General features: G+C 42.8%; 1 protein-coding gene across 1 annotated transcript; it reads left to right on the top strand.

Moving 5' to 3' along the window:
- The first annotated feature begins 215 nt into the window (after positions 1-215).
- On the top strand, positions 216-18,707 carry CCNB2 (cyclin B2). The gene is made up of 9 exons (XM_045823061.1): positions 216-398; positions 2,724-2,852; positions 2,935-3,048; positions 7,072-7,242; positions 7,346-7,504; positions 9,159-9,395; positions 9,705-9,845; positions 17,226-17,336; positions 18,425-18,707. Exons 1-9 carry the CDS (start codon positions 375-377, stop codon positions 18,533-18,535), a joined length of 1,197 nt encoding a protein of 398 aa, XP_045679017.1. The 5' UTR covers positions 216-374; the 3' UTR covers positions 18,536-18,707.
- Positions 18,708-19,716: the final 1,009 nt, after the last annotated feature.

Consider the following 19,716-nt stretch of genomic DNA (forward strand, 5'->3'; position numbering starts at 1 on the left):
GAGAAGGCGTGCTACGTCTGCTTTTGCAATGAGACAGTTCATTTTTGTTTATCTTGGAGATCAAGGTTTTTTTTTTTAAAGACAGTAGGCAGAAAAACAACCGGTTGTTAGGACAAACTGGTCTGAAAATTTCAGCCAATCAGCATGCGCGAATGCCTCCTCTAAGCCAATGGGAAGAGCGCGCCGTACGTAGGACCGCCCAATAGGGCGCGAGAGGTGCGGTATTTGAATCCTGAAACGAGACCGTAGCCGAACTTTTCCAGCGGTGCGGGATCGGAGCGCTTATCTAACGGCGCCGCGGACATTTGTGTCCTCCCTCTGCAGTCCGCGTCTCTCCTTGGGCTGGACTGGCACTCTTGCCTGTCCTGTCCCTCATGGCGCTGCTCCGACGCCCGACAGTGAGTGTATCGGCAATCCCTTACCTGGGCCAAGGGTTTCGGCCCTCCCCCACCCCCACCCCAGTCCCCTCGGCCGCCGCTCGCTCCTCTCTTCTACTCCAGCTTCTTTGTCCCAGCCGGCGCTGCTTTCCCCTTCTTCCGGCTGTCCGTTTCCCCTGTGGCCTCTCCCGGCCTTGGTTCCGATTTCTGGTTCCCCGCCCCTGCGGGTCTCTGCGCTGGGTTGGGGGAACTCCTGCAAAGCGCCTCGGAAGTGGCACCTGGAAAGCGATCCCCTCGAGCCTGGGCCTAGGAGTCAGGAAACGATCCCGAGTGCTCATTATTGTTAGAGAGCTGTCTAAATACAGGGTTCTTGGGATTTCCTTCCTGTTTTCTGAACCTGTTTTCAGATTCCTTACCCGCTAAGGCATCCGTGGTGGGGATGGGAAGAAGGACAGGAAGAAATACCGTGATCGGTAGTGTTCTGAATGTTGTATCATTTATTTCATCGTTGCAAAAATCAAAGTGTTGATAGTGTTTTGGATATTTTTTCTGCAGGCTTGAATTGTACTTGGATCTACTTTTCCTTTGCTGAAAAATAGAGGGTCAAAACACCTGAGTTCCAACCTCCTGGCTTTAAGACTAGTGTAAAAAGCTGATTTAAATTTAATCACATTACCAGGCTTCCCCCTGTGAGCATTAAACTTCCAAACACTTTTAAAAGTTTCTAGCAATTACTGCTAGAAAAATTGAACAGCATGACTGAATACATTCCGTTTTTACTTTCTACCCTTTTGCGTATTTAAGTCGAACTGACAAGTAATTTTTGTTTAATCTATTCCATGAAGTTCTTTCATAGTCAAATTCTTTCTCTCCGGTAGGTCCATTCATATCCCCTGTTGCGAGATACTTTAGGATTAGAACTCCCAATTTCTGGGAGATAGGCTGTGCCGTTTTTCTTTCTGTGACATGGTTTTCACTTCTATAATAAAATTAACTTTTTAGGTATGAATTACTTTTCCTAAACTCATTTCGTCTAAAACAGGCTAAGATCAACTAGTTTTATTTCATACAATTCCAACTTTCTCTGAATTGGAGAGTAAAACACTTAACCACAAAAACTTTCCTTTGTAAGTAGCCTTAACATGAGGTAATCTATGTTATGGTAACTTCATTTTAAAGGTTGTATCTCTACAAGATCATGTCTACATAAGCACTTAACTATTTCTAGCATGGCATAAGAATCAAAGCTAGCCCTTGCTGGTGTGGCTCAGTGGATTGAGTGCAGACCTGCAATCCAAAGGGTCCCTGGTTGGACTCGCTCTCCAGGCACACGCCTGGGTTGCTGGCCAGGTCCCAAGTAGGGGGCGTGCGAGAGACAACCACACATTGATATTTCTCTTCCTCTCTCCCACCCTTCCCCTTTGTCTAAAAATAAATAAAATATTTTAAAAAATTTTTTAAAAAGAATCAAAGCTAGTTTAGTTTTTTTAATCCTCACCTGAGGATATATTTTTACTGATTTTACTGATATTTTTACTGATTTGAGAGAGATTGATTGGTTGCTTCCCATATACCCATATTTGCTGGACAGGGGATAGAACTGGAAACGTAGGTATGTACCCTGACTGGGAATCAAATCCACAACATTCTGGTGTATGGACAATGCTCTAACCAACTGCACCCCCTGGCCAGTGCGCTAGTTTAGGTTTTAAACACCTTGTTTTTAAAAAGCCTGACTCACTATAACTTTTTAATAATTGTGTTTTAACTGCACTTGTTACTAATCTCTGTAAAGGAAGGTTTTTAAATACTGTGGTACCTTTAATATATAGAGCTCTGTAACAGGTGACATGGGGGCTATATGGGAAATAAGCACTTATCTGTTAAGCTCTTAGTGGGATTATTTTTATAGGTAACATAGATGAGTGATCTGCCTAATTTAGAGTGATGTTATCAAATTCAAATAGTATTTTTAGACTTCCTGAAATATGCCTTTTTACTCTTACAAATAGACCTCAGCATATTAACCTTCCCTAAAGCAATTCTGAATGTGGGTATCTGACACTAATCAGGTATTTTCAATTGTCTCAACTCTTTTCTTTTTTTAAAGATTTTATTTATTTATTTTTAGAGAGAGGGGAAGGGAGAAAAAGAGGGAGAGAAACATCAATGTGTGAGAGATACATCCATCAGTTGCCTCTTATATACCCCTAGCTGGGGACCTGGCTTGCAACCCAGGCATGTGCCCTGACTGGAACCAAACCAGCAACCTTTTGGTTCACATGCTGGTACTCAATCCATTGAGCCACACCAGCCAGGGCTCAACTTTTTATTATTTTTTTTTAGGTGTCCACTGATTTAGAGAATATTGACACAGGAGTTAATTCTAAAACGAAGAGTCATGTGACACTCCGTCGAGCAGTTTTAGAAGAAATTGGAAATAGGGTTACAACCAGAGCAACACAAGTAGCTAAGGTAAGAAACGTGAGGACTGTACGTGTGCCCACTGAGGGCAACATTGCTGTCTTGCCCTGTTCACATTTCTTTTTCCTTGTAGAAAGCTCCGAATATGAAAGTACCTGTTCAACCCACCAAAACAACAAATGCCAACAAACAGCTGAAACCTGTTGCTTCTGTGAAACCAGTACAGATGAAAATGTTGGCTCCGAAGGTAGGAAGCTCTGAATTAACTAACTTACTTAATGAAGTAGACCATTTCTGGCTAGACTGCAAGGTGCCTTTTTCCATACTGCAACTTCTGAAGACCATTCACAGCTAGAGTTCTACTGTGAAACAACTTTTGAATATATACAACGTTTTCAGTGATGATGCCCTTAATTTAATATTTATGACCTTGAATAACAAAATTAATTATCATATATCTAAATAAATGTAGTGATCTCCTAGTGAAATTTGGTTTTATTAAAATAATCCACCATAAGAATGAATTTTCCCATGAAGCTGTGGAATCTCACAGTTCTGAAACCCACACTCATGTAAGAACAAGGAAATACCAACATTCTGTGTTGATAAATTGTAGTCTCTGTGACTGGTTAACTCTGCCTGTTCCCCTTCCACCGTGTTCAAGTTCATGCATGCTCTCACTCCTAGATGAAATACATTCATGTAATTACTCTGAGACTAGCACTGTTGTAGGTGCTGAGACTGCAAAAACTACTTTGCTTTTTCCAGCTCAAAGATATATATATGTAATTGTATGAAATTTTTCAAAATAAAACATTGGTTATATTTGAGAAATATATACACTAAACACTTACTATACACATCCAGTTATATTAAGGCTGAAAAAGAGGCGTCTTGTCTTCAGAATGTTTATCTAGAAGGGACATACATACCTGAAAATTAAAGCACTAATCCTAGGGAATGATGCTGTGGGTAATGCATTTGATGGAATGTCCAATTACTGGGACTGGTGGAAGTGCTGTCCCTTGGAAAGGGCATCGGAAGCGGGGAGAGAACACAGCGGGAGGCAGTAGTCAGGGGAAGCTTCATGGAATGAATGACATTTGTAAGGACAGGGAGAAGCTGATAGGGAAAAGCACCTTTTGGGGGAAGGAAGCAGTAGCAAGAATTAAGGCACCAAAGTGGGAACAGGCCTACAATCACACTCTTCAGGTAAGGAGACTACAAATCTAAACTGGGTCAGGAAGTGAACTGGGGAGTGGCAGCTAGAAATCCGTGTTAGATTTTAGTTTTACAGATTTGATTTCAACACTAAATTCAGGGATAGTCATTATTTTCAAACATAAGAATATTTTATGACCTAACTTTCCCTAATGCAAAAAGTATGTATAAAAGGGAATTAAGCACAACCGTTCATATTAAATCAAAAAGAGTGCCTTTCATTTTTAAATACCCAAGAAATATAGTCATAAAAATGCAAGACAATGCAGAAGTATGTACAGTGCACAGAACCAAAAAGGTCAGTTCATTTTTACTACTCTCCATACCCCCAACATTTCATTCCACTGCATAATGCCTTCCCTAAAGCTAATCACAGTAACCAGTTTTACCTTTCTGCAGCTGTGGGCGCCCGTGTGTTCCCCAGTACACACTCACTGCCGCAGATCATGGGCTGATTAGAATCAGCAGTCTTACTCGGAGTCCTTCCTTGTTGCACTTAATTGACATTGATTTATGACGTAAATGTTATAAATTTAGTAAATAAAAGAACTCTTGTGTTTTACCAAGACTTGTGTAAATATCTGTATATTTGCCTATGAATATTAATCGTTCTCTCAAGACTCAACTCATTCAATGTCAGTACTTGGAGAACTTCAGTAGCCTTTACTTACACTCCACCCTGTCCCTGATCAAACACGAGTTTCTCAAGTTCAGCAAAATCTCACATCTTCATTGTTTCTCTCTCTTTTTTTAAGATTTTATTTTTTAGGGAGAGGAGAAGGGAGGGAGACAGGGAGGGAAACACCAATATGTGAGTGATACATCGATCAGTTGCCTCTTGCACACCCCCAACCGGGGACCTGGGCTGAAACTCAAGCATGGGCCCTGACTGGGAATCTAACCTTTCGGTTTGCAGGCCAGCACTCAGTCCACTGAGCCACACCAGCCTGGGCTCACATCTTCATTGTTTTTAGTTATCTCTTGACAGCCCACACTTGAAAGTTTTTACTCTTTAGGCTGATTTTGTCATTCAGAGGTTTGTGCCACTTAACTAGCTGATACATTTTTTAGTTTTGCATATAGCAGGCACTGGGCAGAGGGTTGTACAATTGGTTCATAGGGCTTAGGCTACCACCCACATGGATGAGTGGGATCTTAGAAAGGATTTTAGAATAATTATGTTGGAGTCCCAAAGGAAAGCTTTTAGGAAATTCTAAACTAAGGACCAAGGCAATTATGTTTGTATTATCCCAGTGGTTTTTGGATATAGCAAAACTCAGGTGTACTTCTGAATAGACAGGTAAATGTTTCAAGCTGCTAATGCAGCCCATGATGATAACCTCTGCCTCCTTAAGCCAGCTTCCTGGAACTGACTGCCCTTCCTGGGGAGAGTGATAACACTTATCCTTGAAAAGTAACCTTAAACTGAAGCTACATGTGCTTATTAAAATGCACATCAGATTCTCATCAATCTTGCTCAGTTCCTTCAGTGGGTTCACTTACCTTAGAGTGAAATCTAAACTCCTTGCTTGCCTTTCTAGCACACCTTTGCATACCTCACACGCGCTCTCCTGCCGTCCCAGGTTAACGTGTCGTCCCCAGACTTGCCTGTACCTCTTGGCTTCCCCTGGGACTTTGTACAGGCGTACCTTTTGCCTACTCATTTTCCTGAGGGTCTTCCCCACTCTGGTAACCTTCTCTGGGTTCCTCCCCGGTACCCCAAGTAGCGTTTCTTACTTATTCTAGCCCCTCGAGGTTCTTAGATTCTTGAACAAATTGCATGCCTACCAGTATACCTCTTGTTCTCTGGCCCTTCCTCAGTTTCATAACTGATGTAAGAGGGAAGGGCTGTTTGAAATGCTATGTGTATTTTGTTGTTATTTTATCCTTCTTGAATAATCATTGAGCTTTCATGTAAATCAAAATTGTTTATTATACAGTCTTCTCTTTCTTTCTATATTTTATTACTTTAATACATATTCTTTATAGCCTAGCAATTCTGTTAGGTTTTACTTTGAGAAGTACCTCTCATTCTTTTAAAAAGTAATGGTTTATTTATACTTCATTACTAAACACTTCTTTTAACTTAATGTATTTTTAGAGGGTGTTCTTTTAAATAAATAATCACTGTCAGTATAAGACAGTCATTACTGGGTGTGCACTTGCTCAGCCTTTGCCCCTCCTCCTATGTTTTTCCTAGGCTGGCATGTGCTTTCCTTCTTTTTAGTTGCCAGACATTTTCTCAATTTAGAATAAATCAGTTGGTGAGAAGAAAACATCACACTTGTAGAAAAGGCCTCTGCTGAAGTGAACTGTCAGCTCTAGGACCCTCTAAACCCAGGTGTCTTAAGTTTCTTCCCATAAATGTTTATCGAGCACCTACTGTGTACTAGGGATGATATAGACACTTGAGATACTTAGTAGACAAAATCAATTTAAATAAATGTAAGCTTAGAGAGCTTACATTCTAGCAGAGGTAAACAAAGTAATACACACCATACGTATGTAAACTCGGTTAGAAGGTTTTAGGTTATACAGGGAAAAACACAGAGAAATGAAATTGCGGGGGGAATAGAAATCAGATGGTCATTTTAAATACAAGTCAGGATAGACCTCACTGAGAAGGTAACATTTAAACAAACTTGAAGGTGAGGGAATTACCCATGTGAATACAGGGACAGGAGTGTCTGGGAAGGGGGAGCCTGTTTGCGAGGAGGGAGGCCAGTAGGCTGGTCAGAGCGAGGGGGGAGAAGCCAGAGGCGGGCGGCAAGGGAAGGGGGACAGCTGGGCGATGCAGGGCCCACAGGCCGTCGTGAAGGTTTAAGTTTTCACTCTGAGTGTAATTAGAGAGTTTTAAACAAAGGAGTAGATCTCTAAAAACATCTGCTATATTGTGAATTATTCACCAATTACTCTGAAATGTATTCGTTTTGGCTTTAACGTATTTCGAAAATGCGTACAATACTTTTAAGCCAGTGGGCTCTGCATGTGTTTGTGATGAAAGCTACTCCTAAGGGGGTGACACATGCACTTTCACTTGTCTGTGTAGGGTCCTTCGCCCACGCCTGAGGATAGCTCCATGAAGGAAGAGAACCTCTGTCAAGCTTTCTCTGAGGCCTTGCTGTGCAAAATCGAGGATATTGATACTGAAGACTGGGAGAACCCTCAGCTCTGCAGCGACTACGTTAAGGATATCTACCAGTACCTACGGCAGCTAGAGGTGCGTGGTCTTTAGTGTTTTTGTTGTGTAAGCAGTACAGAATGTACCACACAGCTGGAAAGGAAGCAAGGTCAGCTTTCTAAACTTTTAATTCTACCAACAGGTTTTGCAGTCCATAAATCCACATTTCTTAGATGGAAGAGATATAAATGGACGGATGCGTGCCATCCTGGTGGACTGGCTGGTGCAAGTCCATTCCAAGTTTAGGCTGCTGCAGGAAACCCTGTACATGTGCATCGCCATTATGGATCGATTTTTACAGGCAAGTGTGACTTCCGGGACTTTGTACCAGTGGCTCACAGAACGTTTCGTTTTTGCAGTGCCTAGATGTGGTAGCTCTGAAGAAATGATGAAAAGCCAATTTATGAGACGCCAAAGAAATTTAGGTGCTAGGATGGGAAGCAGTCCAAGTGTGTCAAACCTCTGATGATGGTGACCAACGTGGACATGTTTGTCAGGTCAGCCTGCTGAAAAGTGCTCAGGGAGATGCTGCATCGCCACAGTCATTCATCAAAGGAAATACACCAGCAGATGGTCTGCCAGTCAGTCTGGAGCTTGTGATGCCTTCAGATGCTGGTGTTCTGGGCCTGCTTGCATGGTTTCTGTAGCTCGGTATTCTTTGCTGTTAAGTTTCCTCTGAAAAGTGAGGAGTTTGTCTAGAGAACTAAACGGTTCCAGTCAGCTGTGGCATTGAATCACGATAGAATTGGGAGGAGGCAGAATATTTTTTTAAAAGGTTTTATTTATTTATTTTTAGAGAGGGAAGGGAGGGAGATACAGAGAGAGAGAGAGAAACATCAATGTGCAGTTGCTGGGGGTCATGGCCTGCAACCCAGGCATGTACCCTGACTGGGAATCGAACCTGCGACACTAGAATACTTTTTTTAAAGGGGAGTATAATCCAGTGTTCTTAGTGTATTAAAAAAAAAGGGGGGGGTGTGTGTGTGGGAAGTGTACCAGAATGTGAAGTCTCAAGTAAAGAGAAATATAGAAAATTAAGCTGAAAGGCAGAAGTAATCATCAAAATATTTATCAATTGGTAATGCAAAACACCAACCACTTAGGAGAAATTCCAGCCATAAACCATTGGTGTGTTATCTACCAAACAATAGCCTTGCAAATTGGATTGATTTATTTAAAGTCAACATTTGTGATATAGATTTAGGTCAGGTACAAAGAATACAATAACTGTGTTTATAATAATGACCCCGAGATACTAAAAAATCCTAAGAAACCATATATTTTGTAGATTTTATTATTCAAGTGGTTGATATTATATAGTCTTTTTTGAGGGGTAGATTTTCAATAATTAGAGTTGAAGCATGAAAAGCAAAGTTCCCTTTTTTTAAAGGGAATTAATGGCAACACTGAGTCTTGACTGAGATTTTCATTGAATCTGAAGCACCTGTGAAAGATCCTTTAGTGAGTAATAAAAGCACTTTTGGGGAGGATTAAGGAAACATTTGAGAACCCCCGTCCTTGTCCCCAGGCGTCCGTTAAACCCCTGCTTTTTGGCATGGCCTCCTCCTGACTCAGACTGTGTTGCGTGCCACGTAGGGGCTTCCCAGACACTCAGACCAGGATGGCGGTCATGGAACAGCGACAGCAGTTGAGTAATCTCAGACTGCTCTCTGGGCCTTTTCTCAGAGGCCATCTGCTTGCAAGTGGGGGGGAAACAGGTAATTCCTACGGTTTTTGTGACAATTTAATGAGAGGATTGTTGGGGTCTTCGTGTTGTTCCTGGCACATAGCGCGTACAGTAACAGACAGCTGTGGTTGTATTGCTATTAGCAGTTAGGTTTCCTGTGTGAGCAGAGTTGACGTCCGAGTCTCTGGGACTCGGTTCCCTCCCTTTCTCTTCCACCCAGATTCTCCGTCTTGTTAGATATGACTCTGACACATTCTTCTTCAACTAGGTTCAGCCAGTCTCTCGCAAGAAGCTTCAACTGGTTGGGATCACAGCTTTGCTCTTGGCTTCCAAGTATGAGGAGATGTTTTCTCCAAATATTGAAGACTTCGTTTATATCACGGACAATGCGTATACCGGTGCCCAAATCCGAGAAATGGAAGCTCTAATTTTGAAAGAACTGAAATTTGAGTTGGGTCGGCCTTTGCCACTACATTTCTTAAGGCGGGCATCAAAAGCTGGGGAGGTAAGTGCCGCCAGTTCTGTGAGGAACTTGTTGATTCTGTTGCTTGTTGTCTCACTCAGAAACACTAATCTGTTTAAAAAGAAGCTTATAATTTATAGGAAACATCTTTTAGGTAAGTCCTAATACTTACCTCATCGGTTCTGAAAATGAAAGACCTCATGTTCTCTGTTGTAACATACTGTGGAATAGAGCAGTTTCTGAGAAGCCAAAGTGAATTATGTGGATTTGAGTCCTTAAGTCTTACCCCCAGAATTTTGCAAGATAAAAATTTTGCTGTGCTCCTTACTGTCCCTGGCTCTTCTTTCATAGGTTGATGTTGAACAGCACACTTTAGCCAAATACCTGATGGAGCTGACGCTCATCGACTACGACATGGTGCATTACCACCCTTCCAAGGTGGCAGCGGCTGCTTCCTGCCTGTCCCAGAAGGTTCTAGGCCGAGGAAAATGGGTGAGTGTTGGATTTAAGAAGAAATTAGGTCGTATTTTAGGCCCTCTTGATAGGGAAGGGCTTAGCATATTCACAACACTATCCTTAAACAATTGTTAAAGTCCAAAGGCCTCAAAGAAAGCTGCTGGGAATGATTCGGGTGGAGAGTAGGTGATGACACCATGGTACACAATACATTATAGAGTTGTAAAGAATGAAGAAGATCACTAAGAACTGATATGCTAAGATTTCTGGGACATTTTGTTAAGTGAAACAAGCAAGTTATGAAGTACACAAGACAAAGCAAGGCCAGGGCCAGACAGATTTTCCAGTACAGATAAAATGAGCCACTTTTAGATTCATACAAGGAGCCAGATGCTAGCTCCATGCCTCACGCACCAAAGAGGACAACACTGAATGAAATAAGAGGGGCAGGGTGAGTGCAGTGCGGGCGTGGGATACCGTTTCGGGCACGAGCAGTGCTAGGCTCCCACTATGCAGCTGCATAGTCTGTAGCTGAATCCTGAGGCTTCAGCAGAGTAAACGCCTCTTCAGAACTCAGGAGGGGGTGAGAAATGGTCTCCTAACAGCCTCCCAGCGGAGGCAGGAGGTGAGTGGGAGCAGGCCTGGGGGCAGCTCCTTCCAAGCCGACCATCCCTTCAGGTTCTGGGAGGATCACAGAGCATTTTGCCAAGACAGATAAACCCTGGTTCGGGCCCTCGCCTGCATGGCCAGTGTGGATACGTGCAAGATGACCAAGGCGCCATGGTGGAGCTGCTGCTTCTACTCAAGTGTGCACAGTGTACATTTTATGTGAGAAAGAAGGGAAATAGAGAGTATATGTTTCTGTGTTTATGTATTTACTAATTTTACAAAAACAGAGGAAATAGACCAGAAACTACTGTAAAGGGATACCTGTGAGGTTAGGTGGGAACAGAGAATGGAGCAGGACAGCTGGTTTGAATTTTTGTTAACTTGTATACAATATAATGTAACTTTTTTGACTTCTGAACAATAGGAATGTTTTATGCAAACCCTGAAATGGAATTAAGCAAAGACAATGTCATTATGTATCAAGTTGGTAACAGAGCATAGGGAAAAATTAATTCAAGTAACTTGTGAACACAGCATTCTACCCTTGAAGTTAGACAAAACAAAGGACCAAAAAAGCTAACATACTTAAAGTTTACTTAGGAGGTTTGTTGTTAATCTGTTGTAATTCTGAAACTATTTTTATGTATTTTGTAGGATAACATAAATAAACATGAATGTTATTTAGGACAAATTTTTACTGTAAGAAGAAAGATAAAATATTGTTAACAATTAAAAACAAAAGGGAAAACCCTATATATTAAGTCTATTTTTGGAAATGTCAGTAAAGGCATAATGAAAGGGCCGAGAAACAAAAACAATGACCACCTAGTGGCAAACAAGATACCTGGTACCCACAACTTGGATACGACCCTGGCTCCTCTGAGAAACAGCTGATCTCAGGGCTATGGCAGAGGAGTTCACAGTGAGCCTAGATCAAATTATAGCAGATAGCAACCAAAGATCCATGCAATGGGGTCACATCTAAAAGAAATGAGAACTCACTTGAAAAGGCTTTTATTTTTTAAATCTGAGCATTACGAAGAATAGTGAAAGTGATAGATTATAATGCATTTTTTGAAAATCCATAGGTCCATACTGATGAAGGAAGAAAGGAACGAAAGTAGATGGAAGGAAGGGAGAGAGGGAAAGAATGGGGTGGGGGGCTTTTTTCTAAGCGGTAGAATGCCAGCTGATTAAAGTAGAAAGAATGGTAGAATTAGAAAATAACCAGTTTAATTTGTCAATTGATGCAAATGTCATTAGGTGAAATAATATTGGGGAACAAGATTCACATTCTTCCAAAATACCACCTCATGGATAGGTAGTAACACTGAAGAAAAACTACTTGTGCGATGCAGAGGTGAGGGAGTTACCACTTTACCCTGCTGATCACATTTGGCATCACCCGTTGGGGGACCTCCTGGTTTGACCTGCCTTCTGGTGCAATAGAACGTACACATTGTGCTGGCTGGCGTAGCTCAGTGGATTGAGCTCGGGCTGCGAACCAAAGTGTCGCAGGTTCGATTCCCAGTCAGGGTACATGCCTAGGTTGCAGGCCATGATTCCCAGCAACTGCACATTGATGTTTCTCTCTCTCTCTTTCTCTCTCTCTCTCTCTCTCTCTCTCTCTTTCCCTCCCTTCCTTCCCTCTCTAAAAAATAAATAAATAAAATCTTAAAAAAAAAAAAAGAAAGAAAGTACACATTGACATTACCCAAGATTAAAATTAAGGAGAGAACCCTAGAGGCAGCAAGAGAAAAGGAGACAGTTACCTACAAAGGAGTTCCCATCAGACTGTCAGCTGATTTCTCCAAAGAGACCTTGCAGGCAAGAAGGGGCTGGAAAGAAGTATTCCAAGTCATGAAAGGCAAGGACTTATATCCAAGATTGCTCTATCTAGCAAAGCTTTCATTTAGAATGGAAAGGCAGATCAAGTGCTTCCCAGATAAAGTCAAATTAAAGGAGTTCATCATCACCAAGCCCTTATATGAAATATTAAAAGGATTTATTTAAGAAAAAGAAGATAAAAAATATGAACAGTAAAATGACAGCAACCTCACAATTATTAACAACCACACCTAACACGAAAACAAAAGTAAACTAAGCAAACAGCTAGAACAGGAGCAGAACCGCAGAAATGGAGATGACATGCAAGATTATCAACAGGGGAGGGCAGGGGAAGGTACAGAGAATAAGTAGCATAGATAGTAGGTAGAAAATAGACGGGGAGGTTAAGAATAGTACAGGAAATGTGGAAGCCAAAGAACTTATATGTATGACCCATGCACATGAACTAAGGTGGGGAATGATGGTGGGAGGGGGGAGTACAGGGCAGAGGGGAATAAAGGGGAGGAAAAAATGGGACAACTGTAATGCCATAATCAATAAAATGTATTTAAAAAAAAAAAAGAAAGTACGCATTGTCCCCCACATAGAATTCATGCCCAAGGTGTTGACACAGCTCCAGTTGTTAGGAAAACTCTCAGACAAATCTAAAATGTGGAATGTTCTAAAAGCAAAGTGGCCTGGATTCTTTAAAAAATTGGACATTATGCCCTGGCTGGCATAGCTCAGTGGATTGAGCATGGACTGGGAACCAAAGTGTCCCAGGTTCGATTTCCAGCCAGGGTACATTCCTGGGTTGCAGGCCATAACCCCCAGCAACCGCACATTGATGTTTCTCTCTCCCTCTCTCTCTCTCTCTCTCTCTCTCTCTCTCTCTCTCTCTCTCTCTCTCTCCCCCTTCCCTCTCTAAAAATAAATAAATAAAATCTTTAAAAAAAATTGGACATTATTTAAAGCCAAGAAAATGAAAAATTTTTTAAAGATTTTATTTATTTTCAGAGAGGGGAAGGGAGGAAGAAAGGGAGAGAATACTGATTGGTCGTCTCTTGTACACACCCCAACCCGAGACCAAACCTGCAGCCCGGGGAGTTGACCCAGCAGCCTTGCGCTTAGTGGGATGACACCCAAGCAACTGAGTCACGCCAGTCAGGGCAGAAGTTTTATTAAATCTGAAAAAGACTAAAGACAAAACAACCAATATGTACTGTGTGTATCTTGATTGGACCCCGGATCTAAAAGGACAGATTTCTAAAACATATATTAGGAAAAATGGGAGAAATTTGAATATTAACTATGTATTAGATGATATTATGGGTTGTTGATAATGTTTTTTATGATCTAGTGGTGGTGATATTGTGACTAGGCAGGAGGATATTTTTAGAGGATACTTTTGGTATCAGCAACTCACCGGCAAATGGTTCAGCAAAACTTGTGTGTTGACCTTCGAACAACACAGGTCTGAATTGAGCAGGTCTCCTTATATGTGAATTTTCTTAAATTGACCAGTGCAGTTCAAAGCGCTGTTGCTGGAGGGTCAGCTCCAAGGCTGGGAGTCTGTGTACGGGAAGAGCTGGCTGCGGGTCTGTACGGGGTTTCCAGTGCGAGGGAAGCCACCACCACCAGCTCCCGAGTTGCTCAAGGGTCAAGTGTGTGTGTGTTCCCTCACAGAGGGAAACCCACATGTACCTTATATAAATGTATATTTTATATACACAATTGTCTGTGTATATTACATATATGTACATATAATTTTCACTGCACTATTTAAAAGTGAGTTGCAAACACCGTGATAAAGTGGCAAAATGTTAATAATTGATGGGTCTACACAAATGATATAAGATGTTCATTAAATTATGCTTTCAGTTTTTCTGTACATTTTAAATTTTTGAAATAAAAAGCTTGAGGCAGAAAAGCCACTGGTATGTGCATGGTACATAGTTCTGGTGCCAGGGGCTCGTTTTAGCCGAACTACGTGACTCTCAGGCACGCTTCTCTTGGCCTCCCCATCCCCTCGGAGCTGATTTCTTAGTTCTTTTTTTTTTTTTAAACCTATTTAATTTAATTATTTTTAAAAGATTTTTATTTTTTTAATGTATTTTATTGATTATGCTATTACAGTTGTCCCATTTCCCCCTTCTCTACCCTCTACCCCCCTCTCCCACCCACGTTCCCCCCCTTTAGTTTATGTCCATGTGTCATTCTTATGAGTTCTTTAGCTTCTACATTTCCCGTACTATTCTTGCCCTCCCCCTATCTATTTTCAACCTACAATCTATGCTACTTATTCTCTATACCTTTTCCCCCTCTCCTCCTTCCACCCCCCTGCTGCTAGCCCTCCATGTGCCCTCCATTTCTGTGGTTCTGTTCCTGTTCTAGTTGTTTACTTAGTTTCTTTTGGTTTTGCTTTAGGTGTGGTTGCTAATAATTGTGAGTTTGCTGTCCTTTTACTATACATGTTTTTTCTTTATCTTCTTTTCTTAGATAAGTCCCTTTAACATTTCATAAAATAAGGGCTTGGTGATGATGAACTCCTTTAACTTGACCTTGTCTGAGAAGCACTTTATCTTCCCTTCCATTCTAAATGAAAGCTTTGCTGGATAGAGCAATCTGGGATGTAGGTCCTTGTCTTTCATGACTTGGAATATTTCTTTCCAGCCCCTTCTTGCCTGTAAGGTCTCTTTGGAGAAATCAGCTGACAGTCTGATGGGAACTCCTTTGTAGGTTACTGTCCCCTTATCTCTTGCTGCTTCTAGGATTCTCTCCTTTGTTTTTACCTTGTCTAGTGTAATTATTATGTGCCTTGGTGTGTTTCTTCTTGGGTCCAACTTCTTTGGGGCTCTCTGAGCTTCTTGGATTTCTTGGAAGACCGTTCCCTTTGCCAGATTGGGGAAGTTCTCCTTTATTATTTGTTCAAATACGTGCTCCATCTGTTGCTTTTCTCCTTCCCATTCTGATACCCCTATAATTCGGATGTTGGAACGTTTAAAGGTGTCCTGGATGCTCTTAAGCTTTTCCTCGATTTTTTTAATTCTTATTTCATCATGCTTTCCTGCTTGGTTGATTCTATCTTCCTTCTGGTCCACTGTATTGTTTTGAGACTCAGATTCCTTCCTTTCGCTATTGGCTCTCCTCCGAGTATCTTCCTGCATCTCTTTTATGGTAATCTGCATCCTTTCATCTAAATTGGGCCCAAAATCAACCAATTCCGTGAGCTTTCTGATCACCAGTGTTTTGAACTGTGCATCTGATAGATTGGCTATTTCTTGGTTGCTCAAAAGGATGAGTCCTGGGAGACTGATCTGTTCTGTTGGAAACATGTCTTATGTCTTTCCCTGTCTCTCCTTTTTTTTTTTTCAGGTCTGGTCGCTCTTGTTACGGTGGGGGGCGGAGCCTTAGGTGTTCACCGGGGCTGGGCACCCCGGTCGCTAGATTGAGACGTTATATGTGGGGGCGGGGGCGGGAGTGGGAGGGAACAATGGCAGTAGTTCCGTTCTCCTGGGCTCAGACCCTTCCTTGGGATCCTGGGCCGCAAACTCCGCCCTGGTCCACAATTGCTGCCCCACTGGGTCCGCCAGCCGCAGCTTGCGTATTCAGGGATCACCGCTGCGTTCTTGCGCCCCGATGGCTGTCGCGCCTATTTTGCGCCAAATTTTCCCCGACCTCCACGTGCCGCCAACCCGCGCCAGCCCCACGCCCGCCCCGCGCCCGCCCCGCACCCGCCCGGCTCATCGTCCTCTACCGGTCTGGATGTACGGGTCTACTTCAACTTCTTGGCTGTCCGACTTCCATTCAGATAAATCCTCTATCAGTTCTGAGTGATATTCTGTCTGTAAATTATTGTTGTTCTAATCTTGGTTGTGCGAGGAGGCACCGTGCGTCCACCTATTCCTCCATCTTGCCGAAAGTCTATTTTTAAAAGATGTTTAAATTTTATTTTTTAGAGAGAGGGGAAGGGAGGGAGGAAGAGCAGGAGAGAAATATTGATATGCAAGAGAAACATCAATTGGTTGCCTCTCCCACATCCCCACCCAGGGACCTGGCCTGCAGCCGAGGCATGTGCCCTGACCAGGAACCCAACGAGTGACCTTTATGTTTGCAGGGTGACACCCCGCCCATTTAGCCACACCAGTCAGGGCTCACCTATTTTAGGATTAAGATCAATTGTGGTTTATTTTCCTGATTATATTGTACATGTGAAAGATGCATTTCAGGTTTTAGAATTTATCACAGAACTGAAGTCAAATCAGGTTATGTATCTTCATACCTGACAAGTCTATATTTCCAGTCAACTGTCCTTTGCTTAAATTTTGCTCCCTGGAGCCGCGGCCACGAGACTGGGCATGGAGGTTTCTCGGAGTGCTCTCTCTTCTCTGCAGGGCTTAATTGTGCAGGGCCCAACAAAAGAATCCTGCGCAGCTCTTCTGGGTTTGGTAGATTAGATTGCTTCCTATGGCCTAGTTTTTGTCGCAGTTCCGGGCTGTCAAGCTCCCCGTCATCACTGTCGTTCAGGCTTTGATGGGAGGACATGCGACATGTATTAGTCCCAGGTCTCGGCCGTAATTGTGAGGGGGGCATTTTCTTGTCGGGTGTGTTTCTACTCTGCCCCACTTTCCATCTCCTTTCGGTGTGGTGAGAGAGAGAGGCATGAAAGCTTTGTTACATGAAGTACTCTACTTAACCCATGTGACCTTCTTTTAAAAATAATACTACGGGAAGTTTGGCACTTGGTTTAGCCGAGAGCCACATAACATCTTGGTTTAGCCCTGCTCGGAGTCGGAGTCATCCCGCACTTGCTGGCTGCTTTGCTCATACCACAGTAGTCGCTAGGGCTATGATCGAATTTCCAGAAGGTAAGATTATTCTTTTATAGCTTTTACATAAGTAATGTCAGCATGTGTAAGAGGTGCTCTTCTAAAGAAGTGGAGGCTTTATCTCGCCCCTTCTTTTTGCATTGTGTTCCAGAACTTAAAGCAGCAGTATTATACTGGATATACAGAGAACGAGGTATTGGAAGTCATGCAGCACATGGCCAAAAATGTAGTGAGAGTAAATGAAAACCTAACGAAATTCATCGTAAGTACTTTCCTAAGCTGTGAAAAGCATTGGATTATAGGTTTTGCATATGAGAGTATGTGTATCTATGTGTGTTTGTTTTCATGGAAACATATTGGCATATGTGAGAGTTTATTTTACCACAAACTGTAATTTTCTCGTACAGCAAGGGATGGAGCATACTGACAAACTCGGAAAGCAGACTCTCTTTAAAACAAGGTAGATAGGCTAACGCTGCCCAGGCTCAGATTAGTCAGCTCTGCAACGAGCAGCCTGAGGGATTTATCCACACCTGCCCCCGTATCCCGGGCAGGGCGCTCAGCAAGCAGGGCAAGCTAGTCAGCCTGTGCTCTGCAACAGTGAGGGCCCACCTCCCACGGCCCTGTGGAGGGCTTGGGCATTCAGGTGATATTACTCAGGGCCTGTGTCCAGGATCTTTCTGGACAATGACTGAAAGGCATCTGCATAGCAAGCATGGTGAAGACGGAGGGGCAAGAAGCCCATTCAGGAAGGGTCCTGTATGGCCTACATGACAAGGAGGCAGAGGAGGTTGGGTGCTGTCCTGTGCTCATGGGACACTGAACGTCAGAGCTGAGCAAGGGTTTGCTGACAAAGAGCAAGGCACTTGTACAAAGCGCCCTCCCATCCTGATTTAGCTCAACTTGGAAGTATAATGTGCTTCAGTCCTGAGGGTCTGGGCTCTGCTAATAAGCACAGGTTGCCACTCACTTTTATTGCCAGTGACTGCTGCCAGTCCTGGCAAGCCTGTTGTGTCCTGACGGCACTTAGTTATAATAAACACAGCCTCTACCTCTTACCCTTCCGGTAGCTTAGGAGAAAAAGCCTGCTCTTCAGACCTGAAAATCTTCTGGCTCCCCATCGCCTGTACTACCAGCTGGGCTTTCTCCATTACTAGGCAAGGAAGGGAATTGTCAGGTACAACATAGTGTGAACCCAGAGCACTTGCTGGCTTCCGTGATTCCGTATCATCCTGCCATCTGCAGTTTGTGGGTCTGGCTCCTCAGTACTTGTACGTTAGACTAGGAACAAGGTGTGGAGGGAAAGGGAGCAGGGTCCGATGTATCCGTAACCACAGGTGACTTCTGCAGGCCATCAAGAATAAGTACGCAAGCAGCAAACTCCTGAAGATCAGCACCATTCCTCAGCTGAACTCGAAAGCCATCCAGGAGCTCGCCTCGCCGCTGATGGGACGGGCCTAGGCCCCGGGGTCCTCGAGGAAAGTGCTTCGTCTACCCACTTCGTCTTGATGATTTGGAATTCTTGACTTTGTATTATATATAATTCTCTGGTCTATTTCACAAAACCTCTTCTCAGACCTATTTTCTAACTATATATTGAAGAAAAATAAAGGTATTGATTTTTCTTAAGGTATCCTGTGTGTAAATATTTATTTGTGTGTTCCATACTGAAGAACTCAGTGGACACTTGCTGTGACTGATTTCTTTTTGAGCTGTTATGAGTAGCATATACAGTGTCGTCTTGATGGCTGTGGGAAACACCCGCCTGCCATTTTCTCAGATGGAAAAACTAGAACTTGGCTTCAGTGAATGCCAACCCATTCCTAAACTTTTCGTTATTTTTTAAACATTGTATTTGTTTTTTAGAGAGGGGAAGGGAGGGAGAAAGAAAGGGAGAGAAACATCAAATGTATGGTTGCCTCTTGCTTGCCCCTTTACTGGGGACCTGGCCCATAACCCAGGCATGTGTCTAGACTGGGAATTGAACCAGTGACCCCCTTGGTTCTCAGGCCAGTGCCCAATCCAATGAGCCACACCAGCTAGGGCCCATTCCTAAACTTCTTAAATATAAAAAATTAATTCACTATGAAAATTTAAAATGAGAGGACAACCACCACAGTTCCCCTTCTAGAAACTACTCAACTATTCTCTTAATTCCTGTGTAGTCATGCCTGGCCCACTAGGGCCTGGCCACCATGACTAATCCTCACAACGTGTCTCAGTCTCAAAGGCTCAACTGAGACCAGGAATGGCAATCCTAAGGGGCCTGGAAAAAGAAAATGGGCCTGTGGCACCCTGTTCAAGTTGAAACTTGGAATTCATTTTTCCATTGTGCTGTTTCAGTTACATTACGAGCAACTTTTTTTGAGTGGGCACGTGATTATTTTCTAGAGGGGAATGCATTCTGTTTCCAACCACTAATTGAAAAAAAAACAAACCTTATAAGGTAAATGAGTCTCTTATAGCAACAACCTTCCAAACTATTAGTTCAACAAGATGTTAATTGGTCTTTTGAGAGAAAGGAGTTAGTAGTCAAGTAGATTTGGGAAACATTGCAAATGCATGTAAGCCTCATAAAGGTTCTGAGGAGCTCCAGTTAATTATCTCAGCATTTCCCAAGCCTGGGGTGGAAAAAGCTGCCT

The sequence above is a fragment of the Phyllostomus hastatus genome, unplaced genomic scaffold (genome assembly GCF_019186645.2).
Source record: "Phyllostomus hastatus isolate PE091 unplaced genomic scaffold, TTU_PhHast_1.1 phas_scaffold_501, whole genome shotgun sequence".
NCBI lineage: Eukaryota > Metazoa > Chordata > Mammalia > Chiroptera > Phyllostomidae > Phyllostomus > Phyllostomus hastatus.

Excerpts from the sequence above, each read along its gene's own strand:
- CCNB2 (XM_045823061.1), top strand. The coding sequence starts at position 375 with ATGGCGCTGCTCCGACGCCCGACA. Across the intron at positions 399-2,723 it reads CGCTGCTCCGACGCCCGACA|GTGTCCACTGATTTAGAGAA; the intron begins GTGAGTGTATCG and ends ATTTTTTTTTAG. Across the intron at positions 9,396-9,704 it reads GGGCATCAAAAGCTGGGGAG|GTTGATGTTGAACAGCACAC; the intron begins GTAAGTGCCGCC and ends CTTCTTTCATAG.